Raw genomic sequence first — 14674 nt, 5'->3', positions numbered from 1 at the left:
TCTCTTTGTATTGCGTTTTGTATTTCTTCTCCATAACTACCAAAGAATGACCTATCTAGACCTATGTTGCTTTGTGCTAAGAATATTCTCTTTTGGGTACTTGGAAGCTAGGCCGTTTGTCTATTATGAGTTTCTCTAGTTCTGAACACTGAAATTTTCTGTCTAGATTTATGACAAATTATTTTTCCTCGCAAGGATTTAGTTTGCTTCTCTGGGCATAGTACCCCGTACCTAGAAGGTGGAATACAGTAGCAGCTTATAGCTTGTAATTGCAAAAATCCGTCAAAGCCGAAGGATCGAGGCTGTCGCCTTGGCGCATTATGTTAGAATATACGGAGAAAAATTACCGAAATAAAGGAAAGATAGTCCAGCTAACGGAGGCCGAATTGAACGGAAATCATCGACAATAGGTAGAATTACCAGAACAATCATTATATGTAAATGATTGATTTATGTTCACCGATAGGTTTAATAGTATTCGTAAAGATGAGCTCTGTTCTGTCGGGCGTAGCGATCGAGTGCTGGCGATGTACTAATTTCTTACTGGGGCAAGCGCTGGTCGGTCGCCGCTGATTAAAAGCCGAGTCTCCCGGACCAAAAAAGTACATCATTGAACTCACTTTCCCCTCTCCTCATATTATCGTCCATCTTGGTAAATCATGGGCACGATAATAATAACAGGGGCTAATGGCTCTGTCGCAATTCCTGCCGTAGAGCAACTTTTGTCTCAATACCCCGATCACACGCTGGTTTTAACCGTGCGCAACGCGGCCAGCGAGGACCCGAACACTCAAAAGCTTCGCGATGTCATCTCGCACCACCACACAGCAAAGGCATCTATTCGTCAACTTGACCTGGCCAGTCTTTCTTCTGTCCATAAGTTTGCTGGACATCTCGCGACCGAGATCACGGAGGGCAAACTCCCGCAACTCACCAGCATCGTCTGCAACGCGTATTACTGGAACCTGGTGGCCGAGGCACAGCTGACGGAAGATGGGTATGAAAAAACATTCCAAGTGAACCATCTTGCACACTCAGTGCTTGCTCTGCGTCTTCTGGGTCACTTTGGCCCGGATGGTGGTCGCATCGTGCTTTTTAGCAGCGACACCCATTTTCCTGGCCAAAGCCCTCTGGAGAAGTATCCGCCTGTCATCCCGGATGACCTAGACTTGTTGGTCAAGCCGCCGACTTATGAGAAAGTCGATCATATGGGACGTGGTTTCCAAAGTTATTCCGTCTCGAAACTGGCAATCACCATGTGGATGTATGCGATCAATCGGCATCTCGAGAAGGTAAGGATAAGCAACTCATAGCTACTTTTTAACGACGACACATCAGCTAATGTATCTCCTTGTGTAGGATGAGAATCTCAAGAACATTACCGTGGTTGCCATCAATCCTGGTAACTTGACAGACTCGCGGGCCCTGCAGGTCAACACCCCCACACAGGTCAGGATCATGTCGAGCTTTATCATCCGACCGTTTTCATTTCTTCTGCGTCGCTTGATGGACCCGACCATGCGTTCTGCTGGTGAAGCGGCAGATGATATCGTTGGGCTGGCGACCAGTAAGATCAATCCCGGGGAGGGTGGCTATTTCACTCTTTCCAAAAAGGATAAGAGCTCGTCAGACAGCTACAACGAAGAAGTGCAGGAGAAACTGTGGAAGAAGACCCTGGAATGGGGAGGAATCAATGGGGAGAATAGCGCACTGAAGGAAGTTTAATTCGTTAAGGGGCTCTGGGGATGGTGATATTCTGTTTTAAACTGTTAGTGATGATATGATATTTCTTGATACCTACCAGCTATGGAATTAAGTGCCGACCTGATTCAGTTGATCGATTGTTCAGAACTTTTGATCTTGTTGAGATCGATGGGATGGTTGTAGAAGGATGGGCCTTCCTAAATTTTTTGTACAAGAAAAGTGATCAAACAACAATATCACGTGCATGCATTGTGCCCGAAAGATAATGTATTGACCACTGCTCTTGTCTTCTCCTCTCTCTCTATCTGCTCAAAAGTCCTGCCTTGTCTAGATCCCGGTCATTGATCAATACCAGCCGCGGAGCGGCTGCTGTCTTCACGGTTGTAGTTCGACAAAACAGATCCACATCCGCAGTTAGCAAGCGATTGGATTGAGTCGAACAATCATCCGGTAATTCCATGTTGGTACAGATTCGATTCCAGCGAGCTTGCTGACCAGAAATGGCCAAGAAAAAATAGAGGAGGTACGCCCCGCAGCGGAGTCAAGGTGTGCTGAACTGGCCTTTTCTGCACGTGTTGAATTACGGCTGCCTTGTGTTCGCGTTCAAATAAAGTATCCAGATAGACGCTAACAAGGTTATTCCTTCCGTGGGCCATGTTATCAGTGGATTTTATCCCTGCAGCCGTAAGATGCTGACCAGAACATCGGGACAAGCGGGAGTTTAGCGTGGCTGTTGAAGAGAGTGCACATGTTCTGCAAGAGGGTCAAGAACAAAACATCCGAGTGCTCTACTCCATAAACAAGAGTCCTGCGCTAGTATCTTCTCTCGGCTCGCGTTATCACTTTCGTCACAATCCGAGCCGCCGGGCAGATGGGGCGCATAACCCTAGTGAAAGATGGGTTAGCGATCAAAATGGCCTCTATCTAGAGGGGTTGTGATTGGCATCATGACCCACCATGCCAGACAAGACTGGGGCCGTGGGGTAACAACTCCGCTCTGGAATGCGTTAGAGAGGTTGCGCTGTTAATGAAATGGTCATTATTGGTAGCGGACCTCATGCAATGCGACCCTTTTCTAACTGCTACATCCCTGTCCGTCATGTGACCGGCAGTTGACGCCGACGACATCCCCTCCTCTGCGCCTTCTCGACCGTTGCATATTCGTGGCTGGCCGAACAGATTCCACGATCATCATGTCGAGTGAAATTGTCAACTTCGTGGAGGGTCTAGGTCTCCCATCGTCCCGGTCTGAGGCATTGCAGAGCAAACTAGTCGAGGACACTCGGCTGCTAGACTATTTCTCTGACCAGGAGGTCTCCCAGAATTTCAGGAACGGACTGGCTTGCAAGTTGCTCCAAGAAGTGCTTGGAAACACAACTGTAGAAATACCACAGAATGGAGTCAAAGTTGAGGGTAGTTGGTGAGGGCGCTGTGCAGCACCGAGTCTAATCAGACGCTTCCGATCAAAGGACTGACCATACCAAAGGTCTGCGACTTGCTCACTGCCCTCAAGCTGTGTTGTCCTCCCAGCTTCCGCCCAAGATGTATCCAGAATACTTCAAATCATCAACCTTGTCAAATCAGATTTGCCATCCGCAGTGGCGGTCATTCGCCCAACCCAGGTTGGTCCAGCATCGACCAGTCGGGTATTCTAATCGATTTGCAGAGACTAGATCAAGTGACAGTCAGTGAAGATAGATCTGTCGCAAATCTAGGACCGGGCGGACGATAAGGAGATGTCTATAAGGCCTTGGATCCGTACGGCGTCAGTGTAATCGGAGGCCGCATCCCGCACATTGGGGTTGGAGGATTGATTCTCGGGGGTACGCACGTTGGTTGAGAAAGCCGTATTCAGGGAGATGGTTGACCAAATTTCTCCTGTGAAAAGGAGGATTCTTTCATTTCTCCGGCCAGTATGGAATGGCCGCTGGCAATGTCAAGAACTTTCAGGTATGGTCTACTCGCACTCGGACTCGGAAACCTGGCACCCAAGCCCTAACCAGATTACCAGATTGTATTGGCGGACGGAACGATTACGGACGCAAATGCGAAAGAGAACTCCGATCTCTTCTGGGCCCTCAAAGGCGGAGGGGCCAATTTCGGTGACTCTACCAACAAAATCGCAGATGGAATTGGCTCGCAAGGCTAACCGGTCGAAGGAATTGTGACTCGATTCGACTGTTATACCATCCCGGTGCATAAAATATGGCGCCAAGTGGGCACATACAAGGTAGAGCAAGCGCCTGCTCTTCTTGAATCCTTCGCCAAATGGCAAGAGACCGGAGCCTCAGATGTCAAGGCCACCGTTGCCCTGATAATCGGCTTGGAAACGGCTACGGTCGGATTGATCTACTCCGAGTCCGCAGACGAGTAGCCTGCGAGCTTTGCTCCCTTCAAAGATATCCCCCCCCCTTGAGTTACGCCATACAATCAACGAATGGGACAGTGTTAGAATTAATCCAGATCCTGGGTGGCTCCTTTGCTAATAGCCCCACCAAGTAAGATGACACCTCACAACACCTCGATATTTTGGAGCCTAGGGGGTTGGAAAAAAAAAACTCGAGAGAAAAAAAAGAAAAAAAAGAAAACAAAAAAAGCCTATAGGATATTGGGATCGTTCTGCTGACAGGGTTGAACCGAAAAAATAATTAGTTTCCAACGACATGACTATCGGGGCGCGAGTTCTCGAATCGATGCCCAACTATCCAAAGAAAGGTACGGTTTCTGGAGAGAACGGGCCCTCGCGGTTTACGAAGCCACCAGCGCTACGCAAACGTTTGTCCTCCAGCCGATCTCGGTGAACATGATCGACCAAGGGATCGAAAAGGGTGGAAACGCCATGGGAATCACTCGAGAAAATGCGCAATGTCGGTTGAATCCTTTTTTTCTTAACTTATCTCTATTGCCCCCCTCTCCTCTTCCCTTCATTTCTTTTTCCTCCCCTCCCCTCCTCTTCACTTAGTCCCTACACCCACCCCCAGTTCCGGAACATCCAACCAATCAACCCCACAGACACGAAAATCATGAAACGACAGCTTACGCCTAAGCTAACTTTCTTTTTCTTCGGCCGTAGGATGGACCACTCTTATAGACTGGGAGCACGAGAACGACGACGAGACGGTGAGAGCCGTTTCCATTGCTACAACCGAAGGGTGGAGACACCTTGGAGAGAAGCGGGGACTCCATGACCCGTTTGTATACCTAAACGATGCCGCAAGGGATCAGAATCCGCTGGATTCCTACGGCGTGGAGAATGTGGCCAAGCTGAAGACCGTGTCGCGGAAATATGATCCCCAATAGATCTTCCAGAACTTGCAGAACGATGGATTCCTTCTCTCAAAGAGTCTAGTCCCGCCCCTCTCCAGCATCTAGTTCAATAGTCAGTCAATCACTTAGCGCATTTACCCAATCCAGGGGGCTACCACGAAGAAGGCGTCGGAGCCGGAGCGAGTTCCGACAATCTACTCCGTACGGGAGGAAGATAGTCTACCTGTCGCGGTGAAGGAGCGACGGAGTAAGTAGGTAGTGCGTCGAGTCAGTGACATGACATGACGGGAGAAAGAGAAAAGCGGGCTAAAGATGGACATGTTGAGGATGTCTCATTTCTCGTGTTTCTTTCCCATTTGTTGTCACGTCATACCACAAATGCATATCTTCCCCTAATACTATCGAGCAGGTCGTATCTGCTGCTACTATCTGCTGCTAACCAACCTAACTACCTTTCACCGGGAATTCACTCTCCCTGCTGACCTCTAGCAAATAAAATCATACACTAACGCACCATCTATCCATCAAGTCACGTTTCAAACCCCATCCCCAGGTCGTCGCAACAGATACCCTAAAGATAGACACACCACCCCATACAACCAGACAAAAAAACAAAAAAAGAAAAAGTCCCAATTCCAATTATAGTGCAGTGAAATTGGCCCCTTTTTCCATTTGACCTCCTTGTTTTCTTTGTTTTCTTTTCTTTTTCTCTCCCCCTTCCATGCTCTGCCTCAACAACAAGGATATTGTTCCTTCTCTCACCCATCCACCCTCTCACCATCTTCCAGACTAGCTAGTAGCTACATACATCCTACATAGCTAAACACTACCTAGACGCTAACTAGTCGAAACTACTCGACAACACCCCCAAATCCCAAACCGAGTAACTGGTTATCGAACGTTCTAAACCTACTTTGACACGTGGTTGTGCCGCTGACTGAAGACGATGACGATGACGATGGGCGATGACGATGGGCAAGAGGGCTCCACAACGCTCAGACTTTTCCGCAATTGTTTGATTCAGATTTGACTCCATGCCTCCTCCTCCTAGGCTCCTACTCCGTTCCGTACCTGAGTACTCCGTCCCTACTCCGTCCCTACTCCGTAGCCTCGTGCCTACTTTTAGTTTTTTGGACCCCATGTTTAACCCATCTCTTGCTCGTACTATCGCTCTTTCCCTTTTCACGGTACGAAGGACGGGACTATGGGGTTCTGTATATAGGGATTGTCGATTCTTAAATTAATTATTAATTTCTAGTTTACCAATGATGCGGAAGCGGAACACTGCCGGCATCCCTCCGTACTCCGTACTACCTACATACTCCGTACATGATATGTCTATCAAATGCTCCATTGAGATCTACCTACCTAGTACCTACCCAACCCAGTTCTTAGTGTTCTTCATCATCCCCAAGCCTCACTCCCTTTCTCTTTAGGATGTAGTTCCAGAATAGAAAGGGAAGGGAAAATCAGGCAATTCGAAACCCAAGGCTCAAAAAAGGCCCCCTTTCACTTTCGCTGGGAATCGTCATCGTTTAACAGCAACGAAATCAAAAAGTCGAAGCCACTAAAAAGATTAAATATAGTACTTTGGTGATTTTTTTCCTTCTTTTAATCCAAACCCCTGGAATGATTCAATGTTCCCTTGTGTGCTTTCCGTTCTATATACAATATCCCATAGTTCCAGATAAATGCTAAAAAGACAAAAAAAAAAAAAAGATGATGAAACAAAAGAAAAAATAAAAATAAAAATAAAATAAAAACCGGCAGAAAAAAAGATCAAAGGCTGTCAAAAACAAACTCAAACTCAACACAAAAAAAGGGGGTAAAAAAAAGTCAAAAAAGAAAGAGCATAAGCCACACCGAGAGAGAAAAACGAAAATGCAAATGCCCCAAACCAAAAGGCCCCATAAAACCCCCGAAGTAACTCCGTCTTTAGTAAATTAAACCCCAGCAAAGTAACAAATCAAAACCAAAAATAACTACTCCGGTTGAAGGGTATCAGCAGTTCCCCAGTCTAATTTCACCCCCGTTTCTCCCCAATTTGACCTTTTTTGGTTTTTTTCTTTTTTGCTTCGCGCGTTTCCGTCCGTCAAGTCAGTCAGACATCGATCCACCGATCCCGTTGAAGGGGGCACTCCGACCCGGGAGGATCATCTAGGCCTTTTTCAGCCACGAGTGAGACAATGCCAAAGTCAAAGCTAGTGCAGGTCCCTCAATCGGATGGATCGCCCTCCAAATCGGTCGATAGTGTTCGTGATCGTCGGAATCGAAAGGTCGTTAACGGCTGGCTGAGGTGTTTCGTTCTGGTTTGTTGCCTCCCCCAATTTCCCTGGGTGAATAGTCGGATTGTTGAATGGATCGTCGCGGACGTATGCAGGTGTCGGTCTGTATGAGTGTCTGTCTGTAATTCTAGTAGTAGTGTGCGTATGTGGTTGATTTGGATGTTTTTTTTGGTTTCTGGTTTTTTCTTCAGTTCTGGCGTCCCCCCTGGCGGGTTTCGATTCCGTCAAACCTAGCCGAATAAGGTACATAGATAGGATCTCGGTCTCGGATTAAGTTCAACGCGCAGGCGATCTCGTATCAAGTCGGTTCATCTACTCGATAGATGTTTCGCGGCCTCCGCCTTTGCATTTGCCCTGGGCCACGTGGATATTGCGAGCCGTTGTTCGAGTAAACACTGCGCCACAACTAGGACATTCGGCCTTTGCGACGACGCCGGATTTCTCGCGCTGGTGACGGAGAAGGTTGCTGAAGGTGGAGAATTCGCGGCCGTTGCAGCCATGGTCCCAGCATTGGGGCTTGGGTCGAAAGCTGATAACTCGCACTTGTTGTTCGGGATCTGATGAGCCGGCGGGAGGTGTTGATTCGGTTGACGAGTACACTGTTCCTGGGTTGATTAGGCTTTGGCCTGGAGGGTTGACGCCAAGGGAGCTTGGGTTTGAGCTGTGGGGGGTTAATTGGGTTAGTGAGATACGTTTTCGGGTGGGTTGATGAGCCGAGGTTTGGGGTGAATGGAAGGCAGGACTCACGAGAAGGAGGAGTTCTGGGCGAGATAGTAGTCGGGTTGGTTGAGGAGGTAGGATGAGGGACTGGAGGTAGTAAATGTTAGCGAGCTGATCACTGCTGATCCATCCATTCCTTGGTCTTTTTTCTTACGGAGATGCGAATGCTTGGTCTTGTATCGTCGGAGGACTGCTAGATACTTGACTACTGGGGTACGAATAGGGGACAGGAGAGCTATCCACAATCAGACCAAGGAAATGGGTACGATCTGCCACAAATGGAATAATGCAAGCTTACCTGCGAGCGTGATGCCGACTTTGAGGCATAGATGGGTGCGAAGAGAGATACTGAGGAGCGGGAGCACTAGGCTGGTAGTAGCTCTGCGTGCTGGGAGGATGTTGGTTGTATCCAACGTGATATCCTGGTACAGATGAAATGGGAGGTTGCGAAAACGGTTGCTGATCCATGGCCATTGAAGGAGGATGGAAAGGCTGCGACGTCCGGCCTTGCCAGCCGTAGTCTGTCGAGAGTCAGTTTGTGAGGCCCAAACCAATGAGGGAAAACAAATCCTTACTGTGTGAATTGTGTGCCATGGCTCCTGGTAGATATGATCCGGAGGCTGCGTACACAGACTGGATGGGAATTAGTTTTGCTTTCCATACCTTGCCGTGACTTCTATAGAAAAGGATATCACGGGTTATCGATGCACGTACCATGAATCTCTAATTACCTTTGCTTTTGATCTTGAAATTCAAAGGCTGGTGTGGTTGGAATATTTCCCTGATTGAGTAAAAGAAGGAAATGGTGGATTTGGCGTGTCGCAGAGCTTCAGCGCTCTATTAGTTCTTGGTGGTGAGATATGACGAGAAAAGCCTCGTGGGCTTGATGTCCAGCTCTATGTTCAGATCTCGGACCGACAAGTCGGTTAGCGGCGGAAAGACCAAGTCCAACCGTTTTTTAAGGATGGACTCGGCAATTAGCAATAGTGATGATGGAGAGTGATGTGCTCTCCACAGATACTGGTGGTGGAAATATGGGTTAACAATCGAAACCGAGACACGAGAAGGGCGAAGACAAGGACGGATATTTAAGAGACAGTGAGAAACATACAGTGCGTGTCTATAAAGGGAAGAAAGTCTGATATTGTTGGTCAAGAGCCACCGCAGCCACAGATAGGTTGTTAAGTGAGACTAATGCTGACACGATTCAGGATATATGGGAGGGTACGAGGCTTTTTAGCCAGAGGCCGAAGTAGCAAAGAGTATTTAAACGCCGTGGACGTGAGAGACCAGGAGACACACGGCGCGAAAAATAGAAAATCGAGTCACCGAAATTCTGAGAAAGCAGAATAATAAAAATAATAAACGCAATGAGCATGAACTGGGGGGCCGAGAATAGTTCGTCTGGGATTTAGTTTGGAGCTCAGCTTATGGGCAGTGGCATTTCTTTTTAGTCCCAGGCTTAGTCTTATTAGGTAGTCTTATTATCATTACTATTATTGCTGGTGTCGTAAGTGCCTGGTTATCGTTTCGGAATGATTTTTTGAATTATTTTTGAATTTGCATTTATTTTATTTTTTATTCTATCATTTAATTTAGTTGGTCTGCAATTTATTTAATTTGGGATTTTTATTCGATTTGCGAATTTCGACTCTTCTCATACGTTCCGTCCCACTGCCACGGTTAGACTCAGGACAAACCAACATTGTCGACTTCTTGCTGACTGGTCCTGACTGGAATGATTTGAGTTGAGTTGATTTCTTTTCATTGTTCACCGTCTTGCACCGTTGATTCGGTCGCGCTGGCGGCTATTGTTCGACCCTTAATCTTGACCTGGGAGTGGCCTTGGCCTACCACGGTCTTTATTTTTATTTTTAATTTTTCTCGTTTGTGCGTGCCTTTTTGGTTGATGCGCGCATAATATTTTACGAGCTAGAGGGAGAATTCGGGATACCAGATGCAGAATGGCCCTGCAAATGATTTTCGCCATCCTAGGACCTGGAGGGCATCCAATCCAGTAACGGAACCGTCTGCAAATGGGATCAGGAATCACCTGGACTGGAAATGGACTGGGACTACATTTGGGGATCCACTCCGCAGGGCTTGACATAGGCAGCCGACGTTGGTCAATGGGCAAAAAGCATGGTTGCGCCGTGGAGTGGACGGACCCATTGAGGACGGAGCCTTTTTGAATCCCGTGAACAAGAAACAAGGTGCTGGAGCCGTCGTCGAGCCGGGGGGAGTAGGCTGGTTCCCTAGTCGCTCTTCTTCTTCTCTTCGACCACGACCCCCCCCCCCTGGCCCCGGCATTTGGAGATGTCCGCACTAGAAGGGCGATGGTCTGCCTCTTTGTTTTCGATTAAAAAAAAAAAATTTAATTTTTCTTTCCCTTTTTTTTTAGACCCTTACCTGAAGCTGATTCAGTGTCTGGCGTTTCGCCCTCCCCCTGTCGCTTTGTCTTCCTGTCTCCGTTTTTTTATTTATTTATTTATTTCTTTTCTTTTCAGCCCCAAGAGGCTAACAAACGCCACAAGTAGTGTGGTTTTTCCATTCACCTTCTTCGATTTTCTTTGGTGGATGGACTGATTAGTGATTTGGGGGCCAAAGGTACCAGGATATACCCGATTCGTATATCGGAACCAGCCAGAAGCGGGTACCGGACTCGGAGAAGAGTAAGACACGGCCAGACGTACGTGGAATCAACAATAATGGAACATCATGATAGGAAGAAGGATAATTTAGATCCGGAACCACATGGCGATAAGCAATGGGCGGTTCAATTGGAATTCCCTTCCTTTGTCTTTCCCCGGAGGAGCAAGAATAGATGTCATTTGTCCATGCCACCCGGGTCTAACAGAAAGGAGGGGGGAAAGGAACGAAAGGGGAGAAAGGGAGGGGGGAAAAGGGAGCAATACAGGCGACTGAACCTAGAATCCATTCGGGATTAACAGTGGAAGGAATGGTTCCCGCAGATGACATGACGATGATCGAGGGGAGTGAATCTTGTTCGGATGTATCAGGACTTTTGGTCAATACGTCAATACGTCTGGCCCCCACTAAGTTGGCAGAGTTGACGCCAGCCACTAACGGATCCGCCCTTTACAATCAGTATCGCCAGATGCTATGGTGTGCTCTTTTTGGTCTGGATTCTGGTATAAGGGGTGAGGTGGAAGCTAGAAATGTGACCGAATTAGGGCTGAAACCAAACGATTCACGGTTGGGTATGAGGGAGATTTTGGCCGGTCAACTTTATTTTTTGTTTTTTTCTTTTCTTTTCTTATTCGGGTCTAAGATAGAGGTCGCATTTCATGCGGTTTTTGGATAGTACGCAGTAGCTCTAGGATCTTAATTGAGTCAAAAAAAACAATCTCACGTAAAATAGATTAACAGCAAAATAGAATATAGTGAACCCACAGGCTGGCCCTTGACATCGATCCAGCAAGAGATCGACAACCCCAATCCGACCATCGTGATGACGATATCTGCTGGGAAAGACCGAACGAGCTAAAAAGACCCCAGTGAAGTCATATTCCGTTGGGGACGGGCGGAGAAATACGACTGATGCTCGCATGGATTGGCGAAGGGGGGAAGAAGAAACCAACGCCCAGGTCGAAACGCCGGCGGCAAAGCTGTTTCGTTCGGTCTCGACGGGCGGAGACGGTCAGACCATGACACGTCGTTGCTTTTGGTTAATACGGTGGATGACGATGAGGATGCCTGAATTGCCCTGTACTGTACACACTACTCCGTATAGACAGTAGGCGCCAAGCGGGGGGTGGATGACAGCCACCGTCAGATCGCGGACCCTGTCTGGTGCGTGAAATACCCGCCGTGGGCTGAACAGTTGGATGTGAACGAGGACTTGGGCCTTTTTTTGCGTTCATGAATCATTCCATACCTCTGTGATCCAACTAAAATCGACTTCTTTGGAAAAGGAGGGGGCCGACACGGAGTTGAAGGGAAAGTGGAAATGTAGGACGTCGATCGAGACGGCAGGATTATGGGAAGGAAGAAGGAAAAATAAAAAATAAAAAATAGATTAAACCAACGGTGCAAAAACCCCATGACGCCGTGGGTGTGTCACTTGATGCGCCGCACTCCGACTAACTTAACGCTTTCTCCCTTCCTGGACCTCCGACCTCCGTAAACATCACTGATGGCAGCCACTTCCGACGGCGCCCTTTCTTTCTCCACACATATCCTGGTCTATCCTCATTAAATGTTGGGGCCGTTTCTCGGCGACACGCTTCCGAAGCCGCCATGATCTGGGATTGTCTACTCCATGGGTCCCGCGCCTCTGATGCTCCCCTAACTAAAGGTGCCACGCCCACAACGGACAACTCCAGAGCTCCATCTTCCAGCATCCCCATCGCCACGCGCGACAGATTTGAGCGACACAGCCAGACGGGGAGTCCGAGAACGAGGCGAGAGACAAACCAAAGACATGCGGGACCGTCCCAACCGCAGATCTTTCCGATCGCCTCGACCGGAGACCCTCACTCCCATGGAATCTGTCCATCTAGTTGAAACCATAACGTATTTTCTCTCCCCTCACCTCTCCCTTCGTGCTCTCTCTAATCTATAAAGTTTAAGCTGAGCCTTCCAGGATCAAACGATCGGCCGGTCTCCACGTGCCGCGCACTTTTATCGATCCTGCTGGCTCTGCCTCTTTGGTTACTCCGTAGCTTAGTGATCTTTTTAGTCCGTCTTTCCCCGAACGGAGTACGGACAACGTTCATACCGTCGCACCCTGGCGGGTGGGGAATGCTGACTTGACTTCGAACGCGCTTGCCTTTGCAGTGTCCTCTCTAGAAGGAAAAAGAAGATCCAAAAAATCACCCAATTCCGCCACCGTTGGCACCGTCTCCTGCAAGCGCCGAACTAAGTCGGTCTAACAGACTAACACCCCTGCGCCCCTCCCTAGCCGACGGAGTAAGGTGCCAGACCATTCCCGCAGAAGCATATGCGCGACCCTTTCAATTTCGCATGGGTCCCTAGACAAGGTCATTACCAATCTATCTTCCGGCTCCCCCTCATCTACTCCAAGCGCCATGTGGCATGGCATGCGGTGTGGAATACCCTGGAAAGGCCACGAGGATCGCGCCGTGCATAATTCCTTTGTCCTTTCTTATTTTTTTTTTTTTTTTAACCCCGACAAAAAGAGGCACAGGGTGTCGCTCCGACGATTTTTAATCGGGTCCGTCACCTTGGCAGCTCACGTGGTCGGCGTCTAAAGTTATTATTTTATTCATTGGTATCGAATAATTAGGCAGCGAGTGAGTCAATCCGTCCAACAGCAGAGAAGAGGGGGAAACAAAGACCGGACCCGGCTCGCAAGTACTACGGAGCTACACATTACGGTGTACACGGAGTATGCAGTACGGTGTGATACGCGCCGGTTTAGTGATGCGACCCTCCGCCCAGCTATTGACTGTTCTATGAGCGGCCCCGGATCAACGCGAGACCCTTAGGGCGTAGTTCAGGGCTACATGCAGTGAACTCGTGCAAGGAGAACCCAAAGCAGAGCAAAGTGTTGCTTGGCTCCCCTGATTCCCTGAGTGGATCGTCAGTTGTTCTTCCCCCCCCTGACCATGCCCCATTATTTTTCTGTGCTTTTTCCTCAATCCTTTTCGCGCGTACCATTTATTTGATCAAATTATTACGGATCTGCGCACCGCCAATTGTCCCCTTCTCTTGCTAAAACGCGGGAGACGCCGAAATACCTGCCAATGTTTCGGACTGAACTATCTGCTGCAAGGCCTTCACAGCGACGCGGCGAGCCGAGATCACCATTAGTTTCGAAGGGCATTGGGGCCGAGGGGCAGAAATGCATCCTGCACAATTCAATTCTCTTTCCTTTCGTCTCGAATATTCTAGGCCCTGCATAGGGGGCAAAGTTCAAAATTGAGCTTCTGTCGGCTGTTGTTGGCAGTTGGCCCTAGAATGTCACCAAGAATAGCTAGCTATCCAGATGCTAAGCTTGCCTGACAAAAAGGGTTTCGTGTTCTCCTGTTACTATTTTTTCCTGTTACAGAAGGGGCGGCTTTTTGCTGCCACGGGGGTGACGGACAGGTGGCAGTGCGTCCCCCTTTCTTCTTCGTCGGGGAGCGGGGATGGTCGAGCCCGACGGTGACAAAAAAGGAATTATCATCGTGGGGGTACTTTCTCTGACAGTGAAGAAAGTGCTGGTCCCAGAAAAAAGGCAATGCACAGTTCGATTTTAAAGATAAGCAATGGGAGATCGGCTGTGCCGATTCTCCTAGCTCCGTAAGACTGTCTCATGTCATGTTACAGAATCAACTCGGAGCTGACATCTATGTCCGTCATGGAGGGTATCTATGGGAGAAAGCGCGAGATAAATTCGCTTTCCGAGCCGAAGTTATGATTATCTGGCATCACATCAAAGTCTGCTTGGAGCGAGCTGAACGAGCGAGAAAAAGCAAACATGCAGGAACAAACCCTTTGCCAAGCGCCAAAACCAGGTATGTGTCATGTCTCCGGCCTAAAGAGGAAACTTGCAGCTCCATTTTGGCATCGTCATTTCGGATAAAAGAACCGGAAGAAATGAGAAAGAAAACCATCTTGCCGGCTCATGGGGTGGTAGAACTATGTCTACACCGCCATTAGTTCCGCGGAATACTATGGACTTTCACGGTCTGCCATTTGGGTCAATTGACTGTCCACGTTAACCTACCCTA

The 14674-nt window shown here is 48.4% G+C and overlaps 2 protein-coding genes across 2 annotated transcripts; one reads left to right on the top strand and one right to left on the bottom strand.

Annotated features, from left to right (window-relative positions):
- Positions 1–659: 659 nt before the first annotated feature.
- Positions 660–1725, top strand: KD926_009020 (NAD(P)-binding protein; the record flags this gene model as incomplete). Its single annotated transcript, XM_053101614.1, has 2 exons — positions 660–1292; positions 1360–1725. 2 exons carry the CDS (start codon positions 660–662, stop codon positions 1723–1725), a joined length of 999 nt encoding a protein of 332 aa, XP_052954783.1.
- A 5843-nt stretch (positions 1726–7568) lies between these two features.
- KD926_009018 (uncharacterized protein) lies at positions 7569–8570 on the bottom strand (the record flags this gene model as incomplete). The annotated part of the gene is made up of 4 exons (XM_053101613.1): positions 7569–7917; positions 8004–8063; positions 8275–8497; positions 8552–8570. The coding sequence occupies 4 exons, from the start codon at positions 8568–8570 to the stop codon at positions 7569–7571; spliced, it is 651 nt and encodes a 216-aa protein (XP_052954782.1).
- Positions 8571–14674: the final 6104 nt, after the last annotated feature.

This window comes from Aspergillus affinis, assembly GCF_023601865.1.
Source record: "Aspergillus affinis strain CMG 70 chromosome Unknown NODE_62_length_193083_cov_87_906428, whole genome shotgun sequence".
NCBI classification, from domain to species: domain Eukaryota; kingdom Fungi; phylum Ascomycota; class Eurotiomycetes; order Eurotiales; family Aspergillaceae; genus Aspergillus; species Aspergillus affinis.
This window is presented reverse-complemented; position numbering and strand designations above follow the sequence as displayed.